At 40.1% G+C, this 26350-nt stretch overlaps 1 protein-coding gene across 1 annotated transcript in view; it reads left to right on the forward strand.

Annotated features, from left to right (window-relative positions):
- PGM5 (phosphoglucomutase 5) overlaps positions 1-26350 on the forward strand; it is a 178148-nt gene that overhangs the window by 94144 nt on the left and 57654 nt on the right. Inside the window, exon 7 of the mRNA XM_054501897.2 lies at positions 11625-11740. Coding sequence (XP_054357872.1) covers positions 11625-11740 — 116 coding nt within the window. The remainder of the gene's footprint in view (positions 1-11624; positions 11741-26350) is intronic.

The raw sequence follows: 26350 nt of genomic DNA on the forward strand, positions 1-26350 counted from the left end.
TTTTGAGCCAGGAGTTTTGCCCAGGGTGGTCTCAAACTCCTGGACTCAAGCTGTCCCCCCTCCTTGGCCTCCCAAAGTGTTGGGATTATAGGCATGAACATGCTGTAATCTCCCTCCTTATCTCAAACTTTCAATCATCCCATGTATTTGCTTCCACTGGTATTTTAAGACCAAGTTCTGGAATCATCTTTATACTAATGTAGAAGGAGTCTGTGTTCTGATGGGCCCCATGAAGTTTGCATGAAATGAACAAGTGTCTTTAAGCACTTACCTTCAAGAGACCCACGGATTAGAGAAGGAGTTAGGTGTCCCAGCATCTAATGCAATATCCTGTGCTGAGTGTCTAACTCCTGGGGTTTGCAGTGGCAGTACAAAGAGAGGACTGGCCAGATAAACCTGGAAAGTAAGGAAGCGGCCTAAGTCCAGGAGGGGATGAATGAAGAGTGTACTGGTGTCTTTCATTTTCCTTCAAGACCTCCACTCCATCTCTTTCTCTCTGCTCCCTGTCCTGTAGACTGACCTATAGGGACTATCAAAAGACACCCCCACCCTTCCCTCCAGATTTTAGTTGGGCTTGGGCAATTGGGAGCACTGCAGTTACTAGACAGAAGGAGGAGAATGCAAGCAGGGATTTCTTTCTCTCCCTATAGGATTTCCATAGGCTGGAAACGTGACTCTTCTGAAGGTCAAGGTTCCTGCCAGGCAGCCCTATCCACACAGATCTGTCCCTGGATTTCAGTAATGAATCTAGGGATGGGATGCTGGTAGCCCTGATGTTACTTGCCCTCTCCACTAGCCACACCTGTGTAAACAGTGCCTGTATTAAACTCTCAAATTACTCAGTTTTGAGTGTGCCATCAATTCTGTTGGAGATCTCACTGATACAAGGAGTATCCCTACCTAAGTGAACGATGTGTGCAAAGAACTGAAGTGGCCTGGTGCTTGAAGGGGGCTCCATCTCAAAAATAGTTTGTTATGGCAGGAGGATGCAGCAGTAGCAGAGTTCATGAGGCAGATCACTCTTGCCAATGCCCACGGAGTGCTCTGGGGGTCCAGGGCTCCCAGGCCTCATCGCATTTAGTCCCCACTGAGTAAGGAGATGTATTATCATTCCATTTTGTAGGTAAAGGATCCAGGCTTATGGAGGTTAAGTAACTTGGCCAAGGTCGCACTGCAAGAAGGGGTGGAGCTGCATGGGGACTGAGAGTTCCTACTCTCCTCTGTGCTAAGACGTTAAACTTGATTCCACAGGCAGCGCATATTTGCCTGTCTTTCCTGCTCACTCAGCCTTAGCTTTTGCTGTAAAACTCTCACTTCCCACAAAAGAACATTGACCTTTTCAATATTCCCTTTCCTCGTAACTGTGTCATTAAACTGAAGTGTTTCTTTAAAAGACAACATTAGAGCAGAATTAGTATGGCATGACCTTTCCTTATGCTTCCTGATAAAATTAAACCCAAACCTGAGTGACCAAAGGAAACCCTGGGAAGGTAAATGCAGACTTGAAGATGGTTCCTTTCAGGCAGGGTGGCTGCCTGTGCATCCCTTGATATATGCTTGTCTTCTCGGAACCATGCAGAGAGAGCTGCCTGTGACCTGATTTGGCTTCATAGGAAACAGCAACCTGCGTCATCCATTGGGTCACAGATCAGAGTTACATGATGAAATGAAACAGGTGGAATGTGGTGTTCAATCCATGGTATTCCGAACCCACCATGGACAGCTGACACTCACATTCCCAAAGGGAACGCAAAGGTTTGCATGTTGCCCTGCTCAGGGCATCTCCGCCTGGAATCGGTAGAGTTTTGGCCCGGAGAGATATTAATCTACTGTCCAAAAAACAGGAACTCTCTAAAGAGAGCCGAAAATAAGAACCATACCCAGGACCGATGAATTCTTTTCTGTGATATTGGTGGACAGGTTAGCGGGAGAAAAGGAAGGGGAAATGTTCATAGTACACAAAATATAAACACCATCTCTTAGTTAAAAAAAAAAAAAACAAAACAGGAAAGGTTTTGAGTTCTATTCATGTAAATAAAAGGCACTAAGAATCTTGGGAAATGCCCAGGCTAATTAATTACAGTCGGCTGCAGGAGCGTGCACAGACTTGCCTTCTGCCATCAGAGGCATAGTTATCGGGGAGGGTAGATCTTCCAAGTTCCTCCACAGCCCTGGTGGCATTGGTGGGTTCTGGCTGCTTCTCTGAGCCAGGTGGTGGTGTGTCTCTTCATTTAGTCTCATTAATTCTTCAGTGTTGCAGATATCTGAAACCTGTTATTAAAGAGTTGGAATGATATCCCACTAGGTTTGCAATATGGACTATTGATGAAGAAACAGTAATTGGAATAGCAGGGGTCTGAGATAATATTGCAAGACAGAGGTACATACAATTTCTTTTTTGTGGCTCTTTTGCATTCTATAATTTGGTGGCCTTGGACTACGGCTGTTTGTCGCTGTAGAAATAAACTACAGCTTGTCTAGTGCCTTTCTGATGGATAATAGGTTGCTTCTGATTTAGCTCTATTTCTCTTTCACATATAGTGTGGTAATAAACATCCTTGAACCTCATCTTCTTGTGTGCATGTGTTCGAGTTTCTCTAGGAAAGATACCAGAGAGGGGTTTGCTGGATTCTAGGGCATGATCAAGTCTACTAGGAATTCTCAAATAACTCTGAGTGTGAAGTGAGTGTACCAACTTATAATCTTGCTGCCTTTTTTTTTTCGTTTCTGTTTTCCCATGATACTTCACCAACATTTGGTATTAGATTTTTTCTTTTTTTTTTCTTTTTTCTTTTTTTTTTGGTGGGGGCGGGGGGGACAGAGTCTCGCTGTGTCACCCAGGCTGGAGTACAGTGGCGAGATCTTGGCTCACTGCAATCTCCGCCTCCCAGGTTCACACCGTTCTCCTGCCTCAGCCTCCCGAGTAGCTGGGACTACAGGTGCCCACCACCACGCCTGGCTAATTTTTTTTTTTTTTTGTATTTTTAGTAGAAATGGGGTTTCACCCCATCAGCCAGGATGGTCTGGATCTCCTGACCTCATCAGCCGCCTGTCTTGGCCTCCCAAAGTGCTGGGATTACATGCAAAAGCCACTGTGCCCTGTCCTTTTTTTTTTTTTTTTCTTGAGACAGAATATTACTCTGTCGTCCAGGCTGGAGTACAATGGTGCAATCTCGGCTCACTGCAGCCTCCACTTCCCGGGTTCAAGTGATTCTTCTGCCTCAACCTCCCAAGTAGCTGGGATTACAGGAGCCCACCACCACGCCTGGCTAATTTTTTGTATTTTTAGTAGAAATGGGGTTTTGCCATCTTGGCCAGGCTGGTTTTGAACTCCTGAACTCAGGTGATCTACCCTCCTCGGCCTCCCAAAGTGCTGTGATTACAGGCGTGAGCCATGTGCCCAGTCTCTTTTTTTCTTATTTGGCTAATGTGATGCATGTGACATGATACCTGGCTGTTATTTTAATTTTCATTTCCCTGATTTAGTATATATTTTCATATTGGCCAATCAGTCTTCTTCCTCTGTGACTTGCTTAGGTCATCTGAGTTTTTCTTATCAGTTTGTAGGACTTCTTCATTTAGATTAGCCATTAATCCTTTGATTTTATGCATTGCAACTATCTTCTCTCAATCTATGGCTTACTTCGGTTTTTTTAGTGTCTTTGACAAATAGAAATTTTATAATTTTTAATGTGATTACGTTTATCTATCTTTTTCTTATATTTAGACCCAACTTGTAGAATATTCTGCCCATTCTTTATTCCCCCCTCATAGAACATGGGACAGACAATGAGGTCCCTGTGGCCTTGCTGAAACAGAATCCAATATGAAATACCACAGCAAGGAACAGGTATTTGCTTTGGGAACACTGATAATGCCATTGTATTTCAGTGGATACCCATGCCTCATAGAATTACTCTGTTACTCATAAAGTAGTGAAGCAGCATTATACAAATACTAGTCTTCTCTGTTCTTTCTTCTTCTTTTAGAGCGAGTATCCATTTATAGTTGCCATTTATAGTATCCATTTAATAGTATCCATTTAACGTCCAGTGCCTAGATGTGTCCTTTCCCTCATGTCTTATGACATAGATTCAATAAGATTTCTATAATACTATCTAAGAAAACCTGCTAATTGGATATAGAAAAGAGAACAAACAAAAATAGTTAAAGAAACATAAAAAGCTTTGTTTTACAGAAGTGCTTTATCTCCTGGGTTGGAGCTGTCATGTCAGTGATTACCACTTTTAGTTTATAGGAGTGAATGAACTGATTTTAAATCTTCCAAGAGTATTGTATAAGTCATTTTTTTTAAAGCTTCAACAAGAGGTCTGTATAACTTGGAAAATACAAAGCAAAACAAAAAGATAAGAAGATGATTCATGTTTTGCTAGTCTGGGAACAATCTCATGGAAGCCTGAAGGATATCTGACAATTAGCTCTTGACTATCTCTCAACTTAGCTGGAGCACTTGAGACTTAAAATTCCCCAGCCGTAGACCCTTGGCAATGTATTTTCTTTGAAAATAACCAGAGCCAGGAACAGCTTACATTAAAGTGCTCAAGCATCAAGGCTGTAAATACAGACACTTGTTAATTCCCCAGATGTAGGGGTCCAGATTACTTAACAGTTGAAGAGAGTGAACCTGTGGTAGTTTCAATTTTACATATTTTTTCTTGGATCTTTGGTCAATTTCCTAAAGCCAAGTTTTTTTTCTTTCAATTAAAGTCAGGATTTTCAGAAATCTGCCTGCCTATGTTGCCTAACAAAATTTAGGATCTAACTGGGAAGAGTCCTCTTCTTTTCCCCATGACACTTACCTAAAATGAAAGTGGAGAAGCTTCTAGGTAAAGCGGCAAAGGCCCACGGGGTTGGGGTCCCCCTTTATTTGTTTTATAATTGGTCAAACTCTAGAAGTTTAGAGATACTATGAGACATGCAGTTATCTTTTGCTTTTTCTTTTAAATATTCTTTAAATGATATATTTAGTTCCCTTTGGGTTAAGTGAAAGTTCCAGTACTAAGAGCAGTGATAATATTGCAACTCTGTAGGCCATTTTGCAAAATTATATACTATCCCATTTGAACCTTACAACCTCTCTGATAAGACAGGCAAGGAAGGATTTATTTAATATGTGGATTTTGAGGTTTAGACCAGGCTGAAATAATGGAGGCCCCAGGATTGAATAGCACTCTGCTAAAATTTATATATATGGTTGAAAAACTTTTGTAGTTATCTTATTATGATAGCCTCATGTTTTATGTTCATTTTATTAATACCTGAAAGTGTGAGTTGTTCCATCCAAAAAATGGGTTTAGGAGTAGATTCTAAGATTGCTATTAGAAAACCAGGTTTAGCTGAACTCTGCCTCATTCATATATGAACCAGGTAGGCTTTCTTAAAAAGGCTTTTAAAGTGCAAACTCATATAAGCCTTTTACCATAGAGCAGCCCCAGCCAGCAGTGCTAGACATCAAAGAAGGGATCTGGGAGTGAACTCATCGATGTGAAAATATTGAAGAGCTAACTTGAGAGCTGTTGTGTTAAATGTCTGTTAGACATTAACCAGCATATCCAGGATGCTATTAAACTCCATCTTCAGTAGTTTGTTTCTTGGGATTGTGTAAACATCACTAATTCAAACATGCACTTAGTCGTAAACACTGCAGAGAGCTTTTTCTTTTAAATAACCTTTTAATTGAAGTGTAATGGACATACAGAAAAGGCACAACTCATACATGTTTACTTCAAGGAATTTTTCACCAAATGAACACACGCATGTAACTATCATCTGGATCAAGAAACAGAATAGCAACTGAAGCTTCCTTGTTCCCCAATCTGATCATTTATTCTCTCTCCTCCTGAGACATAACCACTATTCTGACTTTTCCCATCAATGATGAGTTTTGTCTATTTTTGAATGATACATAAATGAAATCATAGAGTGTCTATTCCTCTGGGTCTGGCTTATTTTACTCCATGTCACGAGTATGACATTCATTCTTATTGTTTCATCTAATGGCAGGCAGTTCATTTTTGTCATCCTATGGTACTCCTTTGTGTGAATATACCACATTGAATAAATACACCACAGTTGGTACTAATTTGCATCCCTTCAACAGTACGTTAGGGCTCCACATCTTTACCAGCACTTGGCCATACCACTCTTTCCAACTAGTCTTGTGGATACATAGTAATATTTCACTGTGGTTTTAATTTGCATTTCCCTGATCTCTAGCGATGTTGAGCATCTTTTCATATGCTAATTGTTATTTGAATATGCTCTTTTGTAAAGTGCCTGTTCAAAACTTTTGCCTATTTTTTTAAGGTTATTTGCCTTTAAAAAAAAAACTTTTTTATAAGAGTTTTTAAAATATAAACTGCATGTAAGTCCTTTGTTAGATACATATGATGCAAATATCTTTTTCTAATCTGTGTATTTGAGGGTCTTAAAAGGGGTCTGAGAGTTCAGTGTGTAGAAAATGGTACCATGGGCCCTTCTTAGCTCTTAAGAAAGTGGACATTTGAAGATAGAGGAAAGGAAGAGAGACCTGGATCTTGTGCTCTTTAAATCTATCACAACTTTCTTGAAGTAGGATTCCAAGAGCAGCTGGATATGCCTCACACACTTGACATGATCAGTCTGTGTTTATTTGGCTACTCTCTTGCAAGGTAAACAAAGAGTCATCAATATATGATATTCCGGTAGACTCTTATCATACATAATGATATAGTGCTTTGGGTTAATAAATATTTGAATACCTACTATGAGCAAGCACTGGCCAGGACACTGGAGGCGCAAAGGTGGATATGTCAGCACCCCTATGCTTAGTGAGCTTTCAGGGCACTTTTAAGGTACTTTTGTATCTACCATCCTGTTTGATCACATAAAGGTAGGGTGACCATCAGACTGGTCAGATAAAAATAATGTATCCTTTTGCTCCTCAAACCTTTGAGAATCATTTAGTCACTGCCCCTCATTCTGTAAGATCTGTCTTTCTAAGATATGCCTTTGCCACATCCTAATAGCCCCACTAATTCATACCTGGAGAAATTCTCTTTTCTCAAGGTGACTAATTTAGATAAAGCATGCAGAAATGACTTTGTATTTTAAAGAAAGCTACAAGAGTCAAAGACCATAAAATAGATTTACTTAGTCCCCTGCTATTTAACAACCCTTTTAACAACTCCTTAAATAATATTTATTAGTCACCTGAAATCATATAGCATTTATTGAGGGCAAGTCTGGAGAGGCACTGTTTTATTCTAGACATTGAAGTAGCCATGAAGACATATAAGATGCAATTCCTGCCCTCATGGAAGTTCTAGCACATTGGTGGTGGTGATAGTGTTTGTGTGTGGAGGGAAAGTGTTCAGTAAGCACACAGCATATTCAAGGACAATGTGAACATAAAGACCCATACCACGGAAGCTCCGCAGCAGGAAGGGTCACGTTGGATTGATTTCAGTGATGAGGAAAGGACTATATTCATTAAGATAGTGTCGCTGCTACTATAAAAATATCCCCAAGATGTATAACCGCTCAAACACATAAAAAGGTGTTTTCAATCCCCTAAAGTTAAAAACAGGTGTTCCTGATTCATAGTTGACTCTGTTCCAAATGGTGATTCAGAGATCCAGGTCCTCCCCTCTCGTGGGTCAGCCGCCTTCAACACATGGCTTTTAAGATGGCTGGGCTTGTCCACATCAAGCTGGCAGAACGAGAAAGAACATGGAAAATGAAAAGATCTTATAACCAGATCTGAAAGAGGAGTTCCATTGCCTAGAACTTGAGTTTCATTGGCTAGAACTCAGTCACATGGCCACAGCTAATTTCAAGGGAGGTTGAGAACTACAGTCCACCTGTGTGTCTGAAAAGATGAAATGGATTGTTGACCACGTAGCAGTCTTTGCCACAGGCTTTGTTATGGTCTGGATGTTTTTGTCGCTTTCAATATTAATGTTGGAACTTCAATCCCTCCAAAATTCAGGTGTTGCCAATGTGATAGTATTCAGAGATAGGGCCTTTAAGAGGTGTTCAGGCCAGGAGGGCTCCTTCCTCATTAATGGCATTAAGACCCTTATAAAAAAGCCTTTACACAGCATTTGGCTAGCTTTTCCTGCTGCCTTTGCCATGTGCAGCAAGAAGGCCTTCACCACACCAGATGCTGGTGCCTTGATCTCAGACTTCCTAACCTCTAGAACTGTGGGAAATAAATTTCTATTTTTTATAAATTATCTAGTATCAGCTATCCCATTATAAGAGCACAAAATGGAATAACAGGCTTTATGCTGGAAAAGCATTTAAGGTAGGTCTTCAGGCAACTTGAAGTATTCTGACAGACATGGGAAAGGAGATTAATCCAGGAAAAATTAATAGCATAAAAAAGGACTGGGCAGTATACAACAACAAAATTTAAGGGCATATTTGGAAAAATAGGAAATCATTCATCTTGTTAGCAGCATAGAACACATAGGGAGTAGTATGGGAGAAACCGTTGGAAAGTTAGGTTGATGCAATTTCCAACCTACGTCACATTTTAGGAGGTTTTAAAATTCAAACTAAAGAGTTATATCCAGCATAGTTTTCAGGCTTTCTCACTTGCAGGAAAAATGTGGCCCAGGTTACTTTCCTTTTTTTCCCTTCACACTCTGGCCTTTCCTAGGAAGTGAGTTTTCATGTTTATCTCCCCCACACAATGGCAAGCAGTTAGGGAGAAGGGTTCAGCCCCTCAGCATGGGCAGCTTCGTTTTCAGCTTTTGTACTAGAGAATTTCAGAGATTCCAGGGGACTTCTGCCAAAAACCCATCTAACGCATGCTATCTGCTGAATGCTGTGTTTGGGATGAATCCCAAGTTCAGGAGAGGGAGGAGAGAGGGAAATTCCTTTTTGACCCTAGAACACAATTAACTCATACCCAAGATCCTGGAATTTGATTACCCATATTGTTATTTTGGCTTGGATAGCTGCAACTGTGGCTCATAGTTATAAAAGTATCCGGTCCTTTAAAATCCAGCCACAGCTTTCAGCTTGATGACCTCCTGACTGATTAATTGGAAAGGGTGGGAGCTGGGGAAATCCTTTTCCTTCCCTTCAGACCTGCCAACTTGGCTTTGAACCTACAAGAATGTTTTGGTCAGAGAACATACATCCCCACACCCCGTACCCTCCCTCTCACCCTCACCTCTGCCCCATGTTGTTCATTTTATTTGTTATCCATATGCATTCATCTTTGTTGAATTAACTTTGACCCAGGCTTGACTATATGCTGCCCCAGAAGGCTTCTGTGTGACTTATTCTCTCTTGCTTGAGTTTCTGATGATGAAATTCATGTTATTCTGACCTTCTATAGCCTTCTGACCATGAAAATAATGTTATTATAAAGGTAAATGAAAATTTACCTTTGCTGTATAGTTTGTGGGTGGTTTCTTTCATTGTTCCTACCAGAATGTAAGCATGATTCTATATCTTTCTTAAACCAGTGAAAAAGAGAGAAGACAGAATATTTGAAGTAACAGCTGACCACCTGAAAAGTGCTTTTCAATGCAAACTGGAAGAGGCAGCCCACAGTTTTTCAGTCCTGAGCACATTCATTGTATTTGGGGTTTGTGAAAAGGGAGGTGTTCACCTTCCCATGGCAAGAGTTTCTAGATGTTTTTTTTTTCCTTTAGTTGGCCACAAAGCCAACCTAAAGGAATCATTACTACGTGGCATATTTTATCCTGTGTTTGTCTTTCTTCCTCTTCTTTCTCAAGACCCTCATTGATCCCACTCTATGGTCATCCTCTGCACTCACAGCCTTCAAATAACTAAGTCTTGCTGTTCGTAGGCATTTGGTGTTTTTCTCTTTCAGTTGCTAGCATTGGGGAAGATGAAACTCTTCAGGCCAATGTCTGTGGTACCAGCTCATTCCCTAGCCTGCTTTGAGATCTACATCCCTCATGAAGCACTAAGACATTTGAAGAGACAGGATGGTGTAATGGAATGGAACATGAGGAGAAATTAAGCAGATCTGGGTCCCAATTCTAGCACTGCCCCTTACCTCTGTGAAACTTTGAACAAAAACTTGACTTCTCTGAGCCTGAAACTTGACAGCATTGATAAGTTTTGGCTGTTTTTTAATTTTATCTAAGTGGAACAATACAGTATATATACCTTTGTTACTGATTTCTTTTACTTAATACAGATGCTCTTTGACTTAAGATGGCATTGCATCCTGATAAACCCATCTTAAGTCAAAAATATTGTTAAGTCAAAAATGCATTTAATGCTGGCAACACAGCAGACAGTCTCTGATGTATGATGGTTCAACTTAAGAATTTTGACTTTATGATGGTGCAAAAGTAATAGCCATTCAGTAGAAACCACAACCCCACCATAAGTCATAGGAGCTCCTCAACTTATGATGGGATTGTATCTGGATAAACCAATCATAAAGGGGAAAAATTGTAAGTCAAACCGTCATAAGCCAGATCCTGTCTGGGTTATATTTATGAGATTCATTCAAATTGTTGCATGCAGCAATAGTTTGCACAATAGGATTTATGGTATTACATTGTATATCACAAATTATTTGTCCATTCTACTTTGATGGACATTTGGATTGTTTCAGATATTACAAATTGTGATTCTATGATCATTCTTATAAAATCTTATATATACAACCCTGTTGAGCAACATCGCACACTGGGTTCCCCAGGAAGCAGCTCTAAGAGATATTTGCTTTCAGGAAGTTTATTCCTTTCTGCCTTTAAGATCAAAGTTGCATTCAAGATCAAAACTTATAGGAGAGTGAGGAAGGAGGATTGAACACAGAGAAATTGGATTGAAATACAGTCACAACAAAGGCCTCAGCCAACCTGTGGGGAGCTCTGGAGCTGAAATGGTCCTCTAGAGTTGTGCAAAATTGGGGCAAGGAGGCCAGGTCTTTATATATCCCTTTATACCAGTCATTGCATGTGGATTAACCCAGGCATGGGAACATGATTTGGGGTGACACATGTCTCTTTGGCAGAGAATAGGGGCCACATCTGCGAGCTGTCAGCAATTAGCATTCCTAGTAGCTGGTAGAATGCATATTTTTATCCTAAAATGTCTAAAGTGTGTGAGTGTGTGCACGCGTGTGTCTAAGGGGGAGCAGGTGGGTGGGTGGGGGTAAATCTGAGCAGCACATCACGGTGTCCGCTACATGTCATTAGTAATTTCTAGGAATTGAATTTCTGGTTCATAGGATATGGGTAAGTTCATCTTTAGTAGATACTGTTAAACAATATGCCCAAGTGTTTGTGCCCAAATACCCTCTTAATTTAGATTCTGATATCCCCACATGGACTCTTTCCAAAAAGATAAAGAAAAATGTATAGAAGTGAAACAAATATAAAAAATATCCTGTATATTAACTTAATATTTTCTATATGGTAGAGGAAGCAAAATTGAGAACCACTGAAATGGGTTGTTTATTATTTTCTAACTTACGGCTTGATATCCTGAAATCTGTCAACACTACCCAAGTGGTTCTGAAATCTAGCTATGGATTTAGTAGATCCTAAAGACTTCCTACTGTGCTGAGAAAAAAACAGAAAATGAAATATATGAATTGACTTTTCTCAAATTTCATTTTTCAGAGTGGCCAAATCAATGAAGGTCCCTGTATATGAGACCCCAGCTGGATGGAGATTCTTCTCGAATCTGATGGACTCAGGACGGTGCAATCTGTGTGGAGAAGAGAGCTTTGGCACTGGTAGGCTTTGTTGGGTTGATATTACTGCGGAGTTGTATTACAAACCTTACAAAAAAGGTTGATATTACAGCCTTTTGTGATCTCAGTTTGGAGATCTGTGAACTTTCTGTGAATTACAGAGGGACAGTTAAGTAGAGGCAAAAAATCAGAGAAACCTAGTAGAGTATGTGCTGTGATATGCTTACCTCTTTTGTCCATTTTGTTTCTTCTTTTTAGAAATTTCTCTTTCTTTAAAAATTTCTATTATGGAAATCTTTAAAGTGTATAAGAGTAGAGAGAATATCGCATTGAATCCCCATGTTCCTGTCACTCCCATTTCAACCACCATAAACTTGTGGTCAATCTTCCTTTATCTCTACCCTCATCTGCAGGGAAACGCTCCTCCCTGATAATTGTGAAGCAATCCTCTGTAGCTTATTGTTTTATCCATAAGCATTTCAAGATGAATCTTTAAATATGAGGACTCTTGTTCAGAAAAACCACATAACCACAGTACCATTATCACACCTAAAATGTTAAAAACATTTTCTTTTTGTACATACTTTAAATACTTCATCCAGTTGTTTTCTGGCTTGCATCATGTCCAAGAAGTCGGATTTAATTTTTATGTTTATTCCTCTATGTAAAGTACTCTATGTAAAGTACCCCCCAATCTCCTGCCTTTGGCTGACTTCAATATTTTTTAATCTTTGATTTTCAAAAGTCTAATCATATTAATAATGTGTCTAGGGGTGTATGCATGCATGTGTTTAACCCTATGTGGGATTCTCTTGAATTCTTGGTTCTGTTGTTTGTTGTTGTTCATTAATTTTAGGAAATGCTCAGCTATTATTTTTTCAAATATTTCTCCTTCCCCATTCTTCATCTGTTGTCCTTCTGAGGCTCCAATTACACATGTGTTAGATAATTTGTGATGACAAATGAGCTCTTACATTCATTGTTCTGATTTATTTCTCCCTTTTTTTCTTCTTGTGTTTCAGTTTAGATCATCTCTATTGGAACATCTTTAAGTTCACTGATTCTTTCCTTAGCTGTGTCCAATCTGCTGATGAGCCTGTTGAAGGAATTCTTCTTCTCTGATACTGTGTGGTTTTTTTTTTTTAGCATTTCTCTTTGACTCTTTTAAAATAGTTTTCAGCTCTCTGAAATTCCCCATCTGTTTATGTAATTGTTTATCTTTTTCATTAGATCATTTAACATATTAGACATGGTTGTTTTAAACACCCTGTCTGATAGTTCCAATCTCTGGTTCATCTCTGACTTTGGTTCAGCTGATTGCTTTATCTCTTGACAATGGTTTGGGTTTTCCTGTTTTTTGTAGATCTCATAAATTTTTATTGAATGCTGAATAATATGTGGATAAGAACAGTAGATATTCAGGTCAATTGTATTTGTGCCTAGAAATGGGTACAACCCTTTTTTGGGGCAATTAGTGTGGAAGGTTAAGTTAACCTAGTCAAGAGGTGATCTGGGTTTGGGTTTTACTGTTTCTGTTTTAACCTTCAGTGTACCACAGGCTTCAAATTCCCCCAGCAGTGGCATATTTTTACTGGGTACTGGAGAGGTTTTTAAGTGTTCCTGTTTCACCCTCAGTTTTCAGTGGTGACTGCAAGTCTGTAACACGAAATACAATTCTATCTCCAGACTCTTAAACCTTCCCTGGTAGCAGAGACCTCTGACTAGTATTGGTGCAGGATTCTGAGCACAAGGTTTCCTACCCTCTCCCCAGAGGAAGAAGAATTTGTACTTTTGCCCGTCTCTCAGAGACAATAGATCTCTTTCTGGACCTGGGGATGAGAAGGTTTTTAGCGTGTACACCTAGGAACGTAAAGCATTTGTTTCATATAAGAGAAGGGTTTGGGGGAGCAGAAGGGCTTCATCCTTGTCTCCCAGTGGCAGCTGATCATCACTTGCATACCTCTACCGCCAAGTTTCCTTCTTTGTTCCTAATTTTTTGTGAGGACCCAGTGGAAATCTGTGGAAAAGAACTTGAAAATGTGCCCCTTGTATCTGGAGCCCCAGGTGATTTTAAAGTAATGTGAAAGCGTATACTAGGCCTTTAAGAATTTTTTAAACTCTTACATGATTTCTTATTATCTGGTTTTTATGGCAGCCTCCTCTTTCTCCTGTGCTTTGCCAAAGCTGAGAGAATTTTCAGGATCTGTCTCTCCTTGGAGTGGCTTCTCTTTGGAATTCACTTGACTGTGTGGTCATCTCAGATCTCTTGAGTTCAAGAAAACTTACCATGTTTGAGATTTCCTGGCCTTTTACCATTGCTAGGATGGGAATAGCTTTCTCTTACTGCTTTGCATATCCTAAAGAGAAGTACACAAGTGGAACTCTAAAAGTAATTTCTTAATAATTTCCTCTATTCTCATTTTCCCCCTCCCCGTTAACAGTTTGTTCTAATTGGATCTAAAAGATCTTACACTGTAATTGGCTGATATGTCTCTTAAGTCTCTTTTAATCTACATTTCTCTTCTTTACATTTTGCCCGTATTATTTATTCATTGAAGAAACTGGGTCATATTTCCTATAGAGCTTTAAAATTGCTTTGATTTTGGTGCTGCTGTCCTAATTTTCCTTTCTAATTTGCTTAATGTTTATATGAAGAGAAGCTATTGATTAATATGCTTTTTCTCTGGTTTGCAACTTCCTTAGTTGCAATTATAGTAATTATTAATATAATTATCATATTAATTGTGGTGGATTTTTTCCAAAAACTCTATATTCTCTTGGGATTTTAAAATATATAATCATATAATCTATGAATAAAATATTTTTTGTGTTTTTCCCCTAAAATCTACAACCCACCCTCCCTTCCTTCCTTCCTTCCTTCCTTCCTTTATTGGCTCAGGTGCACATGTGAATATTTGTTACATAAGCAAACTCATGTCACAGGAGTTTGTGGTACAGATTATTTCATCACCCAGGAATTAAGCCCAGTACCTAATAATTGTCTTTTCTGCTCCTCTCTTTCCTCCCACCCTACTCCTCAAGTAGACCCCAGTGTCTGTTGTTTCCTTCTTTGTGTTCATAAGTTCTCATCATTTAGCTCCCACTTATAACTGAGAACATGCATACACCCTTTATTTCATATTCTTATCTTATTTCACTAGCTATCGTCTTCAAAATAATAAGTAATAAAAAGTTAATAATTTTAGTGGCATTAGATTTAGTATTAATATTTTACCATCTGCTTTGATAATTGCTTTTTAATATTGGTAAAATCTTTATCATGCTTATATAGACTATTGTTCCCATTCCTATTTACTTAGAGTCTTATTAGAAATGACTGCTGGATTTATCAGGTACCTTGTCAGAATCTAGTGATATATTAATATATTTTTTCTTTTTTGTTATATGAATATAGTGAAGTATCATAATTGGTTTCCTGGTATTAACTCATACGTGAATTTCTGAGAATAAATCCTATGGGTCATACTTAAACAGATTAAAACAAATTCACTCTAAATGATCATAATGAGTATTTCAAGTCATGTTGGGCTTCATGAAGGAATTTTTCCTGGGATATTTTCTCTTACATGAATCAGTTGGACCCTACTAACACTACAATTAATAGTACACGAGAGATGTCACACATCTTTGTTTCCTAGGACAAAAAGAGACCATATCAAGCTTTCTCAAGTACTACTGTCTGAACTCAGGATATGCAGGTGGTAGTTCTGCTTGGGACAGCCAAAACTAGTATACCCTTTCTCTGCTGGGGCCCTAACAAATAGAGTGATTTCCTTCCTCTTTGGTGTGCTTAGACCAGTGACTATAACTCAAAAAATTAGAAATTATATATTGTATACAATAATTCTGCCACTAGTTAGTCAAATAAATCTAGCAACTGGAATGAAAACTGGTAAGTACAGGTTATCCCTTTTCTCTGTCTTTATAAGCATTTATTAAGTGTTTACAATATATTATAGACTTTTAGTTTCCAATTAAAGGGATAAACATTCCATGTGTAAGCCATGTTACTCTTTTAGTAATAAATATTTGCCTATTTCAATTCAATAAACATTTATTCAGTGCTGACAGAGTACCAGGCATTGTGTTGGATGGTGTGTAGAATACAAAATGCTCAACACTACACCCTTCAGAATTTCTGAGCACTTTAGGGCACATAAGAAAGACGCACTTGGGAGGCGAAAGAGGGAGGATCACTTGAGCCCAGGAGTTTAGGACCAGCCTGGGCAACAAAGTGAGACCCCATCTCTACAGAAAATAAAAAAAATTAGCCAGGCGGTGGCATGTGCATGTAGTCCCAGCTACTTGGGAGGCTGAGGAAGAAGAATCTCTTGAACCCAGGAGTTCCAGGCTGCAGTGAGCTATGATGAGCCATGCCACTCCAGTCTGGGTGACACAGCAAGACACAGTCTAAAAAACAAAAAAAGAAACAACAAACGAAAGAGAGATGCGTAGATAGTTGCTCTACAAAGCATAAACTTTGAAGCACCGCAGTTGAGGAGTAGAAAATGTGCTATGGGAGATGATGACAAAAGGAGAAAGTGCTTTTGGGCTGCAGGTTTAAAGCAGACTTTATGAGAGATGGAAGTTAAACGACTGCTTACAGAAGGGTTGGGGCAGCGGAAGTACAAATAGAGAGGAAAGAGCAAGGTCTTGCCAGATGGAGGGAGTGATGTCAAGGAAGGAATAGAGGTAGGAGAGCAGGGAATGTGGGGATGTGTTCATTTCATGTAGTAAAGATACTGTTTTTGAAATGTTCCTGTGTGCATATAAATATGCATATGTGCTTGTATGGGTATAGTAAGCCGCATGGAAAAATGTGTTTATTGTAGGTCATAGTCAAAAAAGTCTAAAAAAGACTGGTTCTATAGCAGAGGTCAGCAAACTTTTTCCATAAAGGGCCAGATAGTAAATATTTTAGGCTTTGGGGGCCAAGAGGCCACAGAGATCTGTGTCACAATTACTCAAATCTGCCATTGTAGCACAAAAGCAATTATAGGCAATACATAAGCGAAGGAGCAAGCTTGTGTTTGAATAAAACGTGAATTACAAAAAATTAAGTCCAGAATTGGCCCATGAGCTGTAGTTTGCTGACCTTTGATGTATAGGGTAGGATAGGGGAGGAAGTTTCAAAAAGCAGTATTGGAAATACATGTGAGGGGCCAATTCTTGAAGCCCTTTGCCTGTGCATCTTGGATATTGGGACTTGAGCCAACTGGGAATAGGATGTCACATTCTGCGTGGTGGGAGGTCAGCTTACAGACACTGCAGCAAGCTTTGTGTTTAAATAGCTATGCCAATTGCAACATGTAGGCTGGACTGGAAGAAAATTTTAAAAGCCTCTCACTTTATAGTTATCTACCATTTTCCTTTAAAGGAGCACAAGAGAGTTTTCAGTGTATAAGGCTTTAAAATACTGCCTTCTCTGCCATTCTGCAGGTTACAGTGACTTTAGGCTGGGTTTGACAGGTAAGATAAAGCCCCGGAGCCCAGGACATGGTTAAATGACTCATTCAGTGCCCATGGAGCTTGGAGAAGTTCTCCACTTGAATTAAATTACAATGGAAAAGGCCGGGTGTGGTGGCCCATGTAATCCCAACACTTTGGCCCTGTAATCCCAACACTTTGGGAGGCGGAGGTGGGCAGATCACTTGAGGTCAGGAGTTTGAGACCAGCCTGGCCAACACGATGAAACCCCATCTCTACTAAAAATACAAATATTAGCCGGGTGTGGTGGCAGACGCCTGTAATCTCAGCTACTTGGGAATCTGAGGCAGGAGAATCACTTGAACCTGGGAGGCAGAGGTTGCAGTGAGCTGAGATCGCACCACTGCACTCCAGCCTGGGAGACAGAGTGAGACTCTGGCAAAAAAAAAAAAAATTTACAATGGAACTAAAAGACAAGGCCCCTGCCCTAAAGTGTATGCCACTTTCCACTGTGCTAATCAGTCTCTCCCATGAAAACAATGACTAATTCTCTCTCTCCCACACTCAGCAGTAAATGCCCCATAGAAAGTATGAAGGAATTAGGCCACTCAGCCCTGGAAGCAGAAAGTGGCTTTATTCTGCTCTCTGAGCTTCCTTACTGCCCTGAGCTGGCTGTGGCAGGATCACAAGGGAAGGTTGTTAAAAATGCAGATTTTCCACCCCACCCCGACTTTGAATCCCTGGCAATGTGGAGCCTGAGAACCTGCATTTTAAATACAGATCCTCAAGTAATTTCCATGTGCAACCAGGAATAGAAAACATCGCTTAAGGGAAAACCAGTAGTTTTGCTTTTCATGAGAATTAGTAGCAAGAATGTGCCTGGGATGCCACACCAGGTTTGGACCTGGCAGTACAAAGGCACAGGAATGTAAGGCTGACACCCCACATTCGAGACCCTTGCCTACTCCTTACAGACAAGCCATGTGGCCTCTCTGACCCTCATTCATAACCTGTAAAAGTCAGCTGATAATAGGAGCTCCCTAAGGATATGGTTTTCAGAATTAAATGAGCTAACTACAGGAGGAGAGATGGAAGATTGTAGCCTCAGTACAGGGGAGAAACTTCTAAAACTGATCCAAGCTTTCTCAACTGAAGGCCTTTTCCAGCATCTCTGGGTCATGAAGCTGAGTACCAACCAGAAATGTGTAGGTTCATGCCAAGAAAGCTTCAAAATATGGATCTGCCTCAGGCTGAGAATGCTAAGCTTTTGTCCAAGGATAGTCAAAAGAAGAAAGATATATCCTGAGTGAAAATTTCCCTTGCCAGCATCTTGAGCTCTCAGAACTTGCCAAGGTCATAAGCTAGTGATAGGTGTCAGTGCTGGGACTTCTCTCCCTTGGAAAGCTCCAGGTCCTGGAAAATAGGAAACCTGCATTTCTTGCTCTATCGAAGAACCAAGGTCATTTAAGAAGCCAAGTCGTCTTTTGTGCTGGGACCAGGTATTCACCCACTTCCTGGGAAGGGTCTCAGAAAACTGCTTCACAAGGGAAAAGGAGAACGTTTTGTCAATCCTCAGACTTAAATAGAAGAAGATTGTTCATCTAAATGGCATTCTGGCTACTCCTCTAAAGTTCCAAATTTGAAGGAATCTGGGCTTGTTTCCATACACAAAAAGGATGTGTTAAAACAGTAACACTAAGATCTGATAAAACAAAAACTTTGACGTTTTGGGGGGCATTTGTTGAAAATGTTCTATTGGTTTCCATCATTGTCATTAGTTTTCTAAGTAGTCATACCATTTTGAGAATATATAAATTGTCACAGCCCAGAGCTGTGTTAATACTCACAGGTAATACTGAAGAATCGTTCTGTTTGTGAATGCCTGGAAGATCTCTAAACTTGGCTACCATCTTCAGTATTATTATTATTATTACTTTGGAGATGGAGTCTTGCTCTGTCACCCAGGCTGGAGGGCAGCGGCACTATCTCAGCTCACTGCAACCTCTGCTTCCTGGGTTCAGGTGATTCTCATGCCTCAGCCTCCCAAGTAGCAGGACCACAGGCGTGTGCCATCACTCCCTGGCTAATATTTGTATTTTTAGGAGAGACCGGATTTCGCCATATTGGCCAGGCTGCTCTAAAACTCCTGGCCTCAAGTGATCCGCCCACCTTGGCCTCCCAGAGTGCTGGGATTGCAGGCATGAACCACCATGCTGGCCACTATTACTTTTTACTATGTGTTCTTTAAAAACTAATGTCAATAGTCATACAAATTTGCCAACTAAAATCAAGTGATGTAACAATGTTTATTATTTCCAAGAAAGTACTCTGTTGAGTCTTTCACAAAAATAATAGTGTATTTAAAAAAAAAAAAATGAGCACTTAGTATGTACCTTTTGTATGTATTCATCTCTTTCTAGAAATTTGGAATTGAATCCAGAGCTGCTGGCATTAGCATGAGTTGTCCATACTTGTCACACCAAATTTTTCCACTGTGAACTCTGAAGTACAGCCTGGTGCTCTTGAAGTTGACTGTTTTCATATGTGCCCAATTTCTAGCACAAGAAGAGGCCCTGAGTGTGTATGTATTCTGTGTCACAAGGACTCCTGAGTATCTTTCCAGTCTTTTGAGGTTTGCTGGATGCTTCCATGCATGGATTCCATGCCGATATTGTAAATGCCCTGAAGACAGGGCCCATGTCTATCTTGCTCAGCTCTATTTCTTTGATAAATGGTAGGCCCTGAGTAAATGCTTGTAGGATGGGTGAAAAGATGGGAGAAGGGAAGGAAGGTTGGAAAGATGAAAGGAAGATAGGTGGGTGGAAGGAAGGTACAAAGAATTTTCATTTTGATATCTCTTCCTTGTATTATTAGCAGTTATCTTTTTGTCATCCTTAAATGGATGTATTTCTGAAGATCTGGGTATTTGGGTATCCCAAGATTTGGGAAGATTTATAAAACAAAATCACACAAATATAGACCATTTGGAAAGGGATGGGGAGAGATGTTATGAATGATAACAAAATTAGAATTATATAAAATATAATTTTTAAATATTTTTCAATCATCATAATTATTAGCACAAACTAATAGCTAACAACATGCTTCTAGGGAGATCTCCCTTCCTGAAACTAGTGTTAATAAACAGATTTTAAATTATTTATAATTTATTGTATTAACTTGTTTATTTCTTATGCCTGTAGTTGTTGACAATAACAGAAATAACCATGTTCAACAGTGGGCTAGGTTCCAGCTTTAGTGATCTTTTGTATGCAGCAAATTCTTACTGACTTTAGCATAGTCATTTTGTGCTCTGTTGTCTTATGGTTTATGTTATCATTCTCCAGTTACTTTGCGAATGAGCACTTTATTTCCCCTGAGAGTTGTAGAGTTTGTAACATGTTTAGGGCCATGCCTCTTTCTTCATTTATATTTCACATATGAATGATGTATATCCTAACTGAAGATTGGGTTCACAGTAGTGCTGTTGCACAAATACTGAGTAAGTTTAACTGTCTCTTATTTATACAATTATTACATTTACTATTTTATATTCCTCAAAAGGTAAAATACAGGAAAACTTTAGTCCATTCCCTATCTGGATGGTTATTCCCTCTACATTTGTCTGTTTTCACATCTGCCGACTCTAGTCTCTAGGAGAGAGAAAGAGGCCACATATCCATGCATTTCAGATTACTGAGGTCCCACTGCACTTCTTTTTCTTATTTGTGGCCAGTGTGTATAAATTTGGCTGGGTCGCAGATGTGCGGTGTGGAGGCCGTGATGACAGCATTATCAGTGCTAGATGAGCAGTTTCTCTGTGGGGCTATTTGAAACAGGCTGAGTGCATGTGTGCAGTTCAATCTAGGCTGGGCCAGAGCACAGAGGTGCTATGATTGACATCCCCGTGAGCCTTCTTATAAAGCCAGAAAATTGCAACTCCCTTCTGGGTCCTCTGTGAATGATCAACCCCTGTGCCGGGAAACAGAACTCTCACTTAGCATTGGAAGAATGTCTCCATCACTAAGATCCTTTTCTTGGAGTCTCAGTGGTCCCAATTCCATTGATCCTTCTATTAATCCTCCAAGCTAATGAAAAGTGGTAAGAAGGAGTGTTGTGTGACACTTAAGGGTGGAGCAGAAACAAAGGAATGGGGCTTCTGAAACCACATCTGTACTGACCAGAGTATCCTGGGACTGACTGGGAGTCCTGGGACATCATGGCCGTTAGTCAGAGACTGAAGACTTCCAAACAGACTAAGGGGTTCTTTTCCCAGTAAGGCACTTTTAACAAGGAGAACTGTCCCTTGGGATTTAAATACAATCCCTAAAGTTGTGCTTCGAGGCTTCCCAATCTGCATTCTAGGAGACTACTGGTTGCTAGGTGGCCCCAGTGAGAACACAGTACAGTGACTAGAAGTGACAGGTCTTCAACCTTAAAAGCCACTGGAGAGATTTTTGATTCAGTGTATGACCCGTCAAGGAATAATTCTTAAACTGGGTATGGTGGTTTGTGCCTATGTGGGAGGCTGAGGCAGGAGGATTGCCTGAGGCCAGGAGTTCAAGGCCAGCCTGGGCAACACAAAAAGACCCTGTCTCTTAAAAAGAAAAAAAAAAAAAAAAAAGACTGGGTGTGGTGGCTCATGCCTGTAATCCCAGCACTTTGGGAGGCCAAGGTGGGTGAACTCCTGAGGTCAGGAGTTCAAGACCAGCCTGGCCAACATGGGGAAACCTTGTCTCTATTAACAATACAAAAATTAGCCGGACGTGGTGGTGGGTGCCTGTAATCCCAGCTACTCGGGAGGTTGAGGCAGGAGAATCCCTTGAACCCACGAGGTGGAAGTTGTGATGAACCAAGATTGTGCCACTGCACTCCAGCCTGGGTGACAGGGTAAGACTCCATCTCAAAAAAAAGGACAATTCTTAGAGTCCTATTGTTCCTATGTGCCTTGATGACAAAAAAAAAAAAAATGAGTTGGGATGTATGAGTTAGGAGCATGCTGGTATGCTCTGTGAGGGAAGCGTGTCAGCTGGCTGGCCATGATATGGTTAATGTGCTCCCTGCTCTGGGATGGATGGCTTGATGCCTCCTAAGTGATAGACACAATTCCTAATGCCTCCTGTACTTTATTTTAGAGTCTTCTTCACAATGATGGTATAGAGACCCTAATGACCCCATTTTATTGATGAAGTCATTGAGGTTTAGGGAGGAATGTCAAGCTGCTGGCCAAAGTCACACTGGCTGAGCCACAATTCAAACCCAACCTTGCTGGCTTCACAGTGTCTGCTGCTGATGTTTTCAGGTCATGTTGATGAGTCATTTCCCACCCTCCCCAACCCCCTCTTGGTTATTCTTTTGGATGAAAGTAGAAGGAATGCCAGGGGACTTGGGAGAATGGTCTCATGTAAACAGCATGGCATGAGAAGTTAAGGGACCCAGCTTCCATTTTGACTCCCCCTCTCTTAGACAAATAGCTTAGCTTCTCTGTGACTCAATTTCCTCACTGCGAGACAACTTTGTTTGAGGGGATGATCTGTAGGTTTCTTCCATTATGATATTTCAGCTTGCTTCTAACTAGCTACCCTTAGTGAGGAGCAAATCTGATGAATTATATGCACTACATACTAGAGAGGCATTCATTTATTCATTCAGGGAACATTTACTGCACACCTTCTATGAGCCAGCCCAGGGTAGAATGAGGAGTAATTTCAGACACAGGCCCTTCCCTCAGGGAGTTTAGAGGGTGTTGCTATGGTCAGGATATCAGCCTTGTGTGAAACACTATTTATTATTATTTTACTTATTAAATGTGTTGTGACATAGAATTATTCACTGGGAGCCACATTGCCTACAGCACGGGATGTGTCATTTGCTGCTGTCTGACTCTTCTGCGCTTGCACCTGGCTCTGACTGACTTACATGCAGGAGAGCTTTGTTCTCTAACTGATGAACATTAGGTACATTTAAGAACATTTTTTTAAGCATAGAAAGGTGACTTTTTTTTCAGTGAGCCTTGCTTTTTTGCCTGATGCCAAAGATCTGAACATAAGTGGTTTGAGAAATGAAAATCAATCTACCTATCAATCAGTCTACCGATCGATCGATTGATCTCCATCACAATTCTGTAGCATGTTCTCAAATCTCAGATCCACCCAAAAAGAGTGATCCCACTTTAACCTCATAACACCACTATTTTTCAAAGACAAATCTTTGTCTTGAGTAACTGAAAAAAGGATGAGAATGCTGCAAATTAATGAAAACCATTTCTAAGTGAAAAAAGGTGAACTGGAGAAATAAAGGGAAAATTTGCAGCTTGTCCTTTAGAAAGCCTGCCCCAGCTCTCATCACATAGGATGCTTTACCTGCTTTCTTGCAACTCCTGAGGGCCACAGCATTGCTGGGATAATCCAATGGCAGTTAAGTCCATAGGCTTTGGAGCCAAATTGCCCAGCTTGGAACCTTCTTTTTACCAGTTAATAGCTGTGTGGCCTCATAGAGATGACCTAAGCTCAATCTCTTATTTGTAAAAGGGGGCTATCAAATTGTGGAAATTAAATAACAGATGCATAAAATCCTCTAGCACAGTGCCTGGTGCCTTGCTGCTTTCTTCTTAGAATGGAATTATCCTCCTTGTAATTGTGCTTCAAAAATAATCAGGAACCTCTTTGAGTGAGCGGCCTTTCTTATTGTGTGACCAACAATCCTGGTTTGTCCAGGACTGAGAAGTTTCATGGGATGTGGGATTTTATGTGCTAATTTCATGGGATGTGGGATTTTATGTGCTAAAAGTGGGAAAATCCCATGCAAACCAGGATAAGTTGGTCACTCCAAAGCTGGCAAAGTCCTCAGTTTTCCAGATGAAAATGGCAAGGAGAAATCTTGACACTGAAACTGACTCCATTGAGAACCCCCAATGTGAGCAAGGCCAGGGCCGTGCATTAAATGAGAGACCAATGGCTGCTTTCCCTTAGCACCACATTCAAGCAAAAAGAGGCAGAGGCCTAACTCACTACCCCCAGGTATTCTGCCCCAAACATGAGACTGCATACGGTGCCTTTCTGCTGAAGCGAGTGACTCTCAAGCCCGGCTGCCTGTGAAAATCACCCAAGGAGTTTTTTAAAAAGAAATACCAATGCCTGGGTGCCATCATTAAAAGTTTTTATTTTATTGGCTCAGGGTGAGACCTGAGCATTTGTATTTTTTTTAAATCTCCTTAGGTGATTCTAATGTGCAGTGCAGGGTTGAAAATTGCTAACCTATGTTACAACTTGGAGTTGGCAACAGGTGCAAATTGACTTATATTTTTCCTAATTGACAAATTTAGAATTTCCTTATGTGAGTTTCAGCTGTAATGGCTTGATCTGTTAGTAACGCATGGGATGCTTTATTGAGCTGATGTGTCCACACTGGTTTTTCCATGTGAAGAAAACATCTTTGGGATGATTGAGCATTCTCTTTATTTTTCCCTTTTCTTTTGTGAGGGCAATATACTTATTAGTGTCCTGCCTAGCTCAAGTAGCATGGTTTCGAAGATTGAGAAAATTCAAAGTTTAATTTGGGTGGAGGGGGAACAGTGATATTTCTCTAGAAAAAAAAAGGCCTTCTTTTTTTGTACCAGTTTTTGCTGGAGTCATGGCAGAGAAGAGCTGAGCGCCCTCCTTCTGGTATGTGGGTGGAGATGGCTGCTTCTCAGGGCTGCTCAGAGTAAGATTGCATGGGCTTTGGGCTGGGCTAGGTTGGATGAGAAAGGCAAGGTGAGTGGTACTTACAGCTTTGGAAATATGGGTACATTCTCCCTGCAATGTCCTGAGCCAGGGAGCAAGCTTCAGAAATTGTGCTGGTGTTACTCAGTGCTAAAAAGACACTCACTCTCAAGCCATAAAAAGACATGAAGCAACCATAAATGAGTATTATTAAGCAAAAGAAGACAATAGAAAAAATACATACTAGATGAGCCCAACTATATGACTCTAGAAAAGGCATGTTTTAAATGTGAATTTCTATGCACCATTGACAACTTTCTTTACTTTATTTTTATTTATTTATTTTTTTGAGACGGAGTTTCACTCTTGTTGCCCAGGCTGGAGTGCAGTGGTGTGATCTCAGCTCACTGCAACCTCTACCTTCTGGGTTCAAACGATTCTCTTGCCTCGGCTTCCCAAATAGCTGGGATTGCATGGATGTGTCTACCACCATGCCCGGCTAATTTTTTTTTCTTTTCTTTTTTTTTTGTATTTTTAGTAGAGACGAGGTTTCACCATGTTGGCCAGGCTGGTCTCGAACTCCTGACCTCAGGTGATTCCCCCACCTTGGCCTTCCAAAGTGCTGTGATTACAGGTGTGAGCCACCATGCCCAGCCAACAACTTTAAAAATTTATTTTTTTCTTATGTAATGATACATTGTTATTGTGAAAATATTTAAAAGGAAAGAGAGGAAAAACATCTGCAGTTCTACCACTTCAGAGATAATAACCATGTTAAGAGTTTGGTGTATATTCTTCTGTTTACTTGTGTACACACATATATACATATCTATATTTTTTATAAAAATATACTGAATATTCTTTTTTAGTGAAAGGATACAATGTTTTCTATTTAAGTGATGAGTACACTAAAAGTCACTAGGCAATATATCCATGTAATAAAACTGGACTTGTACCTCCTGAAACTATAAAAATAAAATAAAAGGAAAAGAATTGAATAAACATGGTTTTCTGTGTTACTAAAAATTCTCATTTGATTTATTTTGTCTACCCACAAGGTTTTGAATGAATTTTGTTCAATGATCCTATTGTTCAACAATTAAGCCTGGGCAACATAGTGAGACCCCGTCTCTAAAAACGTAAATAAATAAATTAGCCAGGCGTGGTGGTGTGCACCTAGAGTCCCAGCTACTTGAGAGGCTGAAGTGGGAGGATCCCTTGAGCTTGGGAGGTCGAGGCTGCAGTGAGCCATGATCAAACCCCTGCACTCCAGCCTGGGTGACAGAGCAAGACCCTGTCTCGGAAAAATCAAAACAATATTTTTGCAATTTTTCTTTATTCTCTTATCTACTTCATTGAATGTCCTATGACTTAAGGTTAAGAAACAAAATAGCTGTGTTGAAAGCTGCATGATATTTTTAAAGACTATTGATCATTATTGCCAAGTTAACTCTTCCCCTGTCAAACCTTTGCTAACCTGACAGGCCCCAGATGGTATCCC

The sequence above is a fragment of the Pongo pygmaeus genome, chromosome 13, assembly GCF_028885625.2.
Source record: "Pongo pygmaeus isolate AG05252 chromosome 13, NHGRI_mPonPyg2-v2.0_pri, whole genome shotgun sequence".
Classification (NCBI taxonomy): Eukaryota; Metazoa; Chordata; class Mammalia; order Primates; family Hominidae; genus Pongo; species Pongo pygmaeus.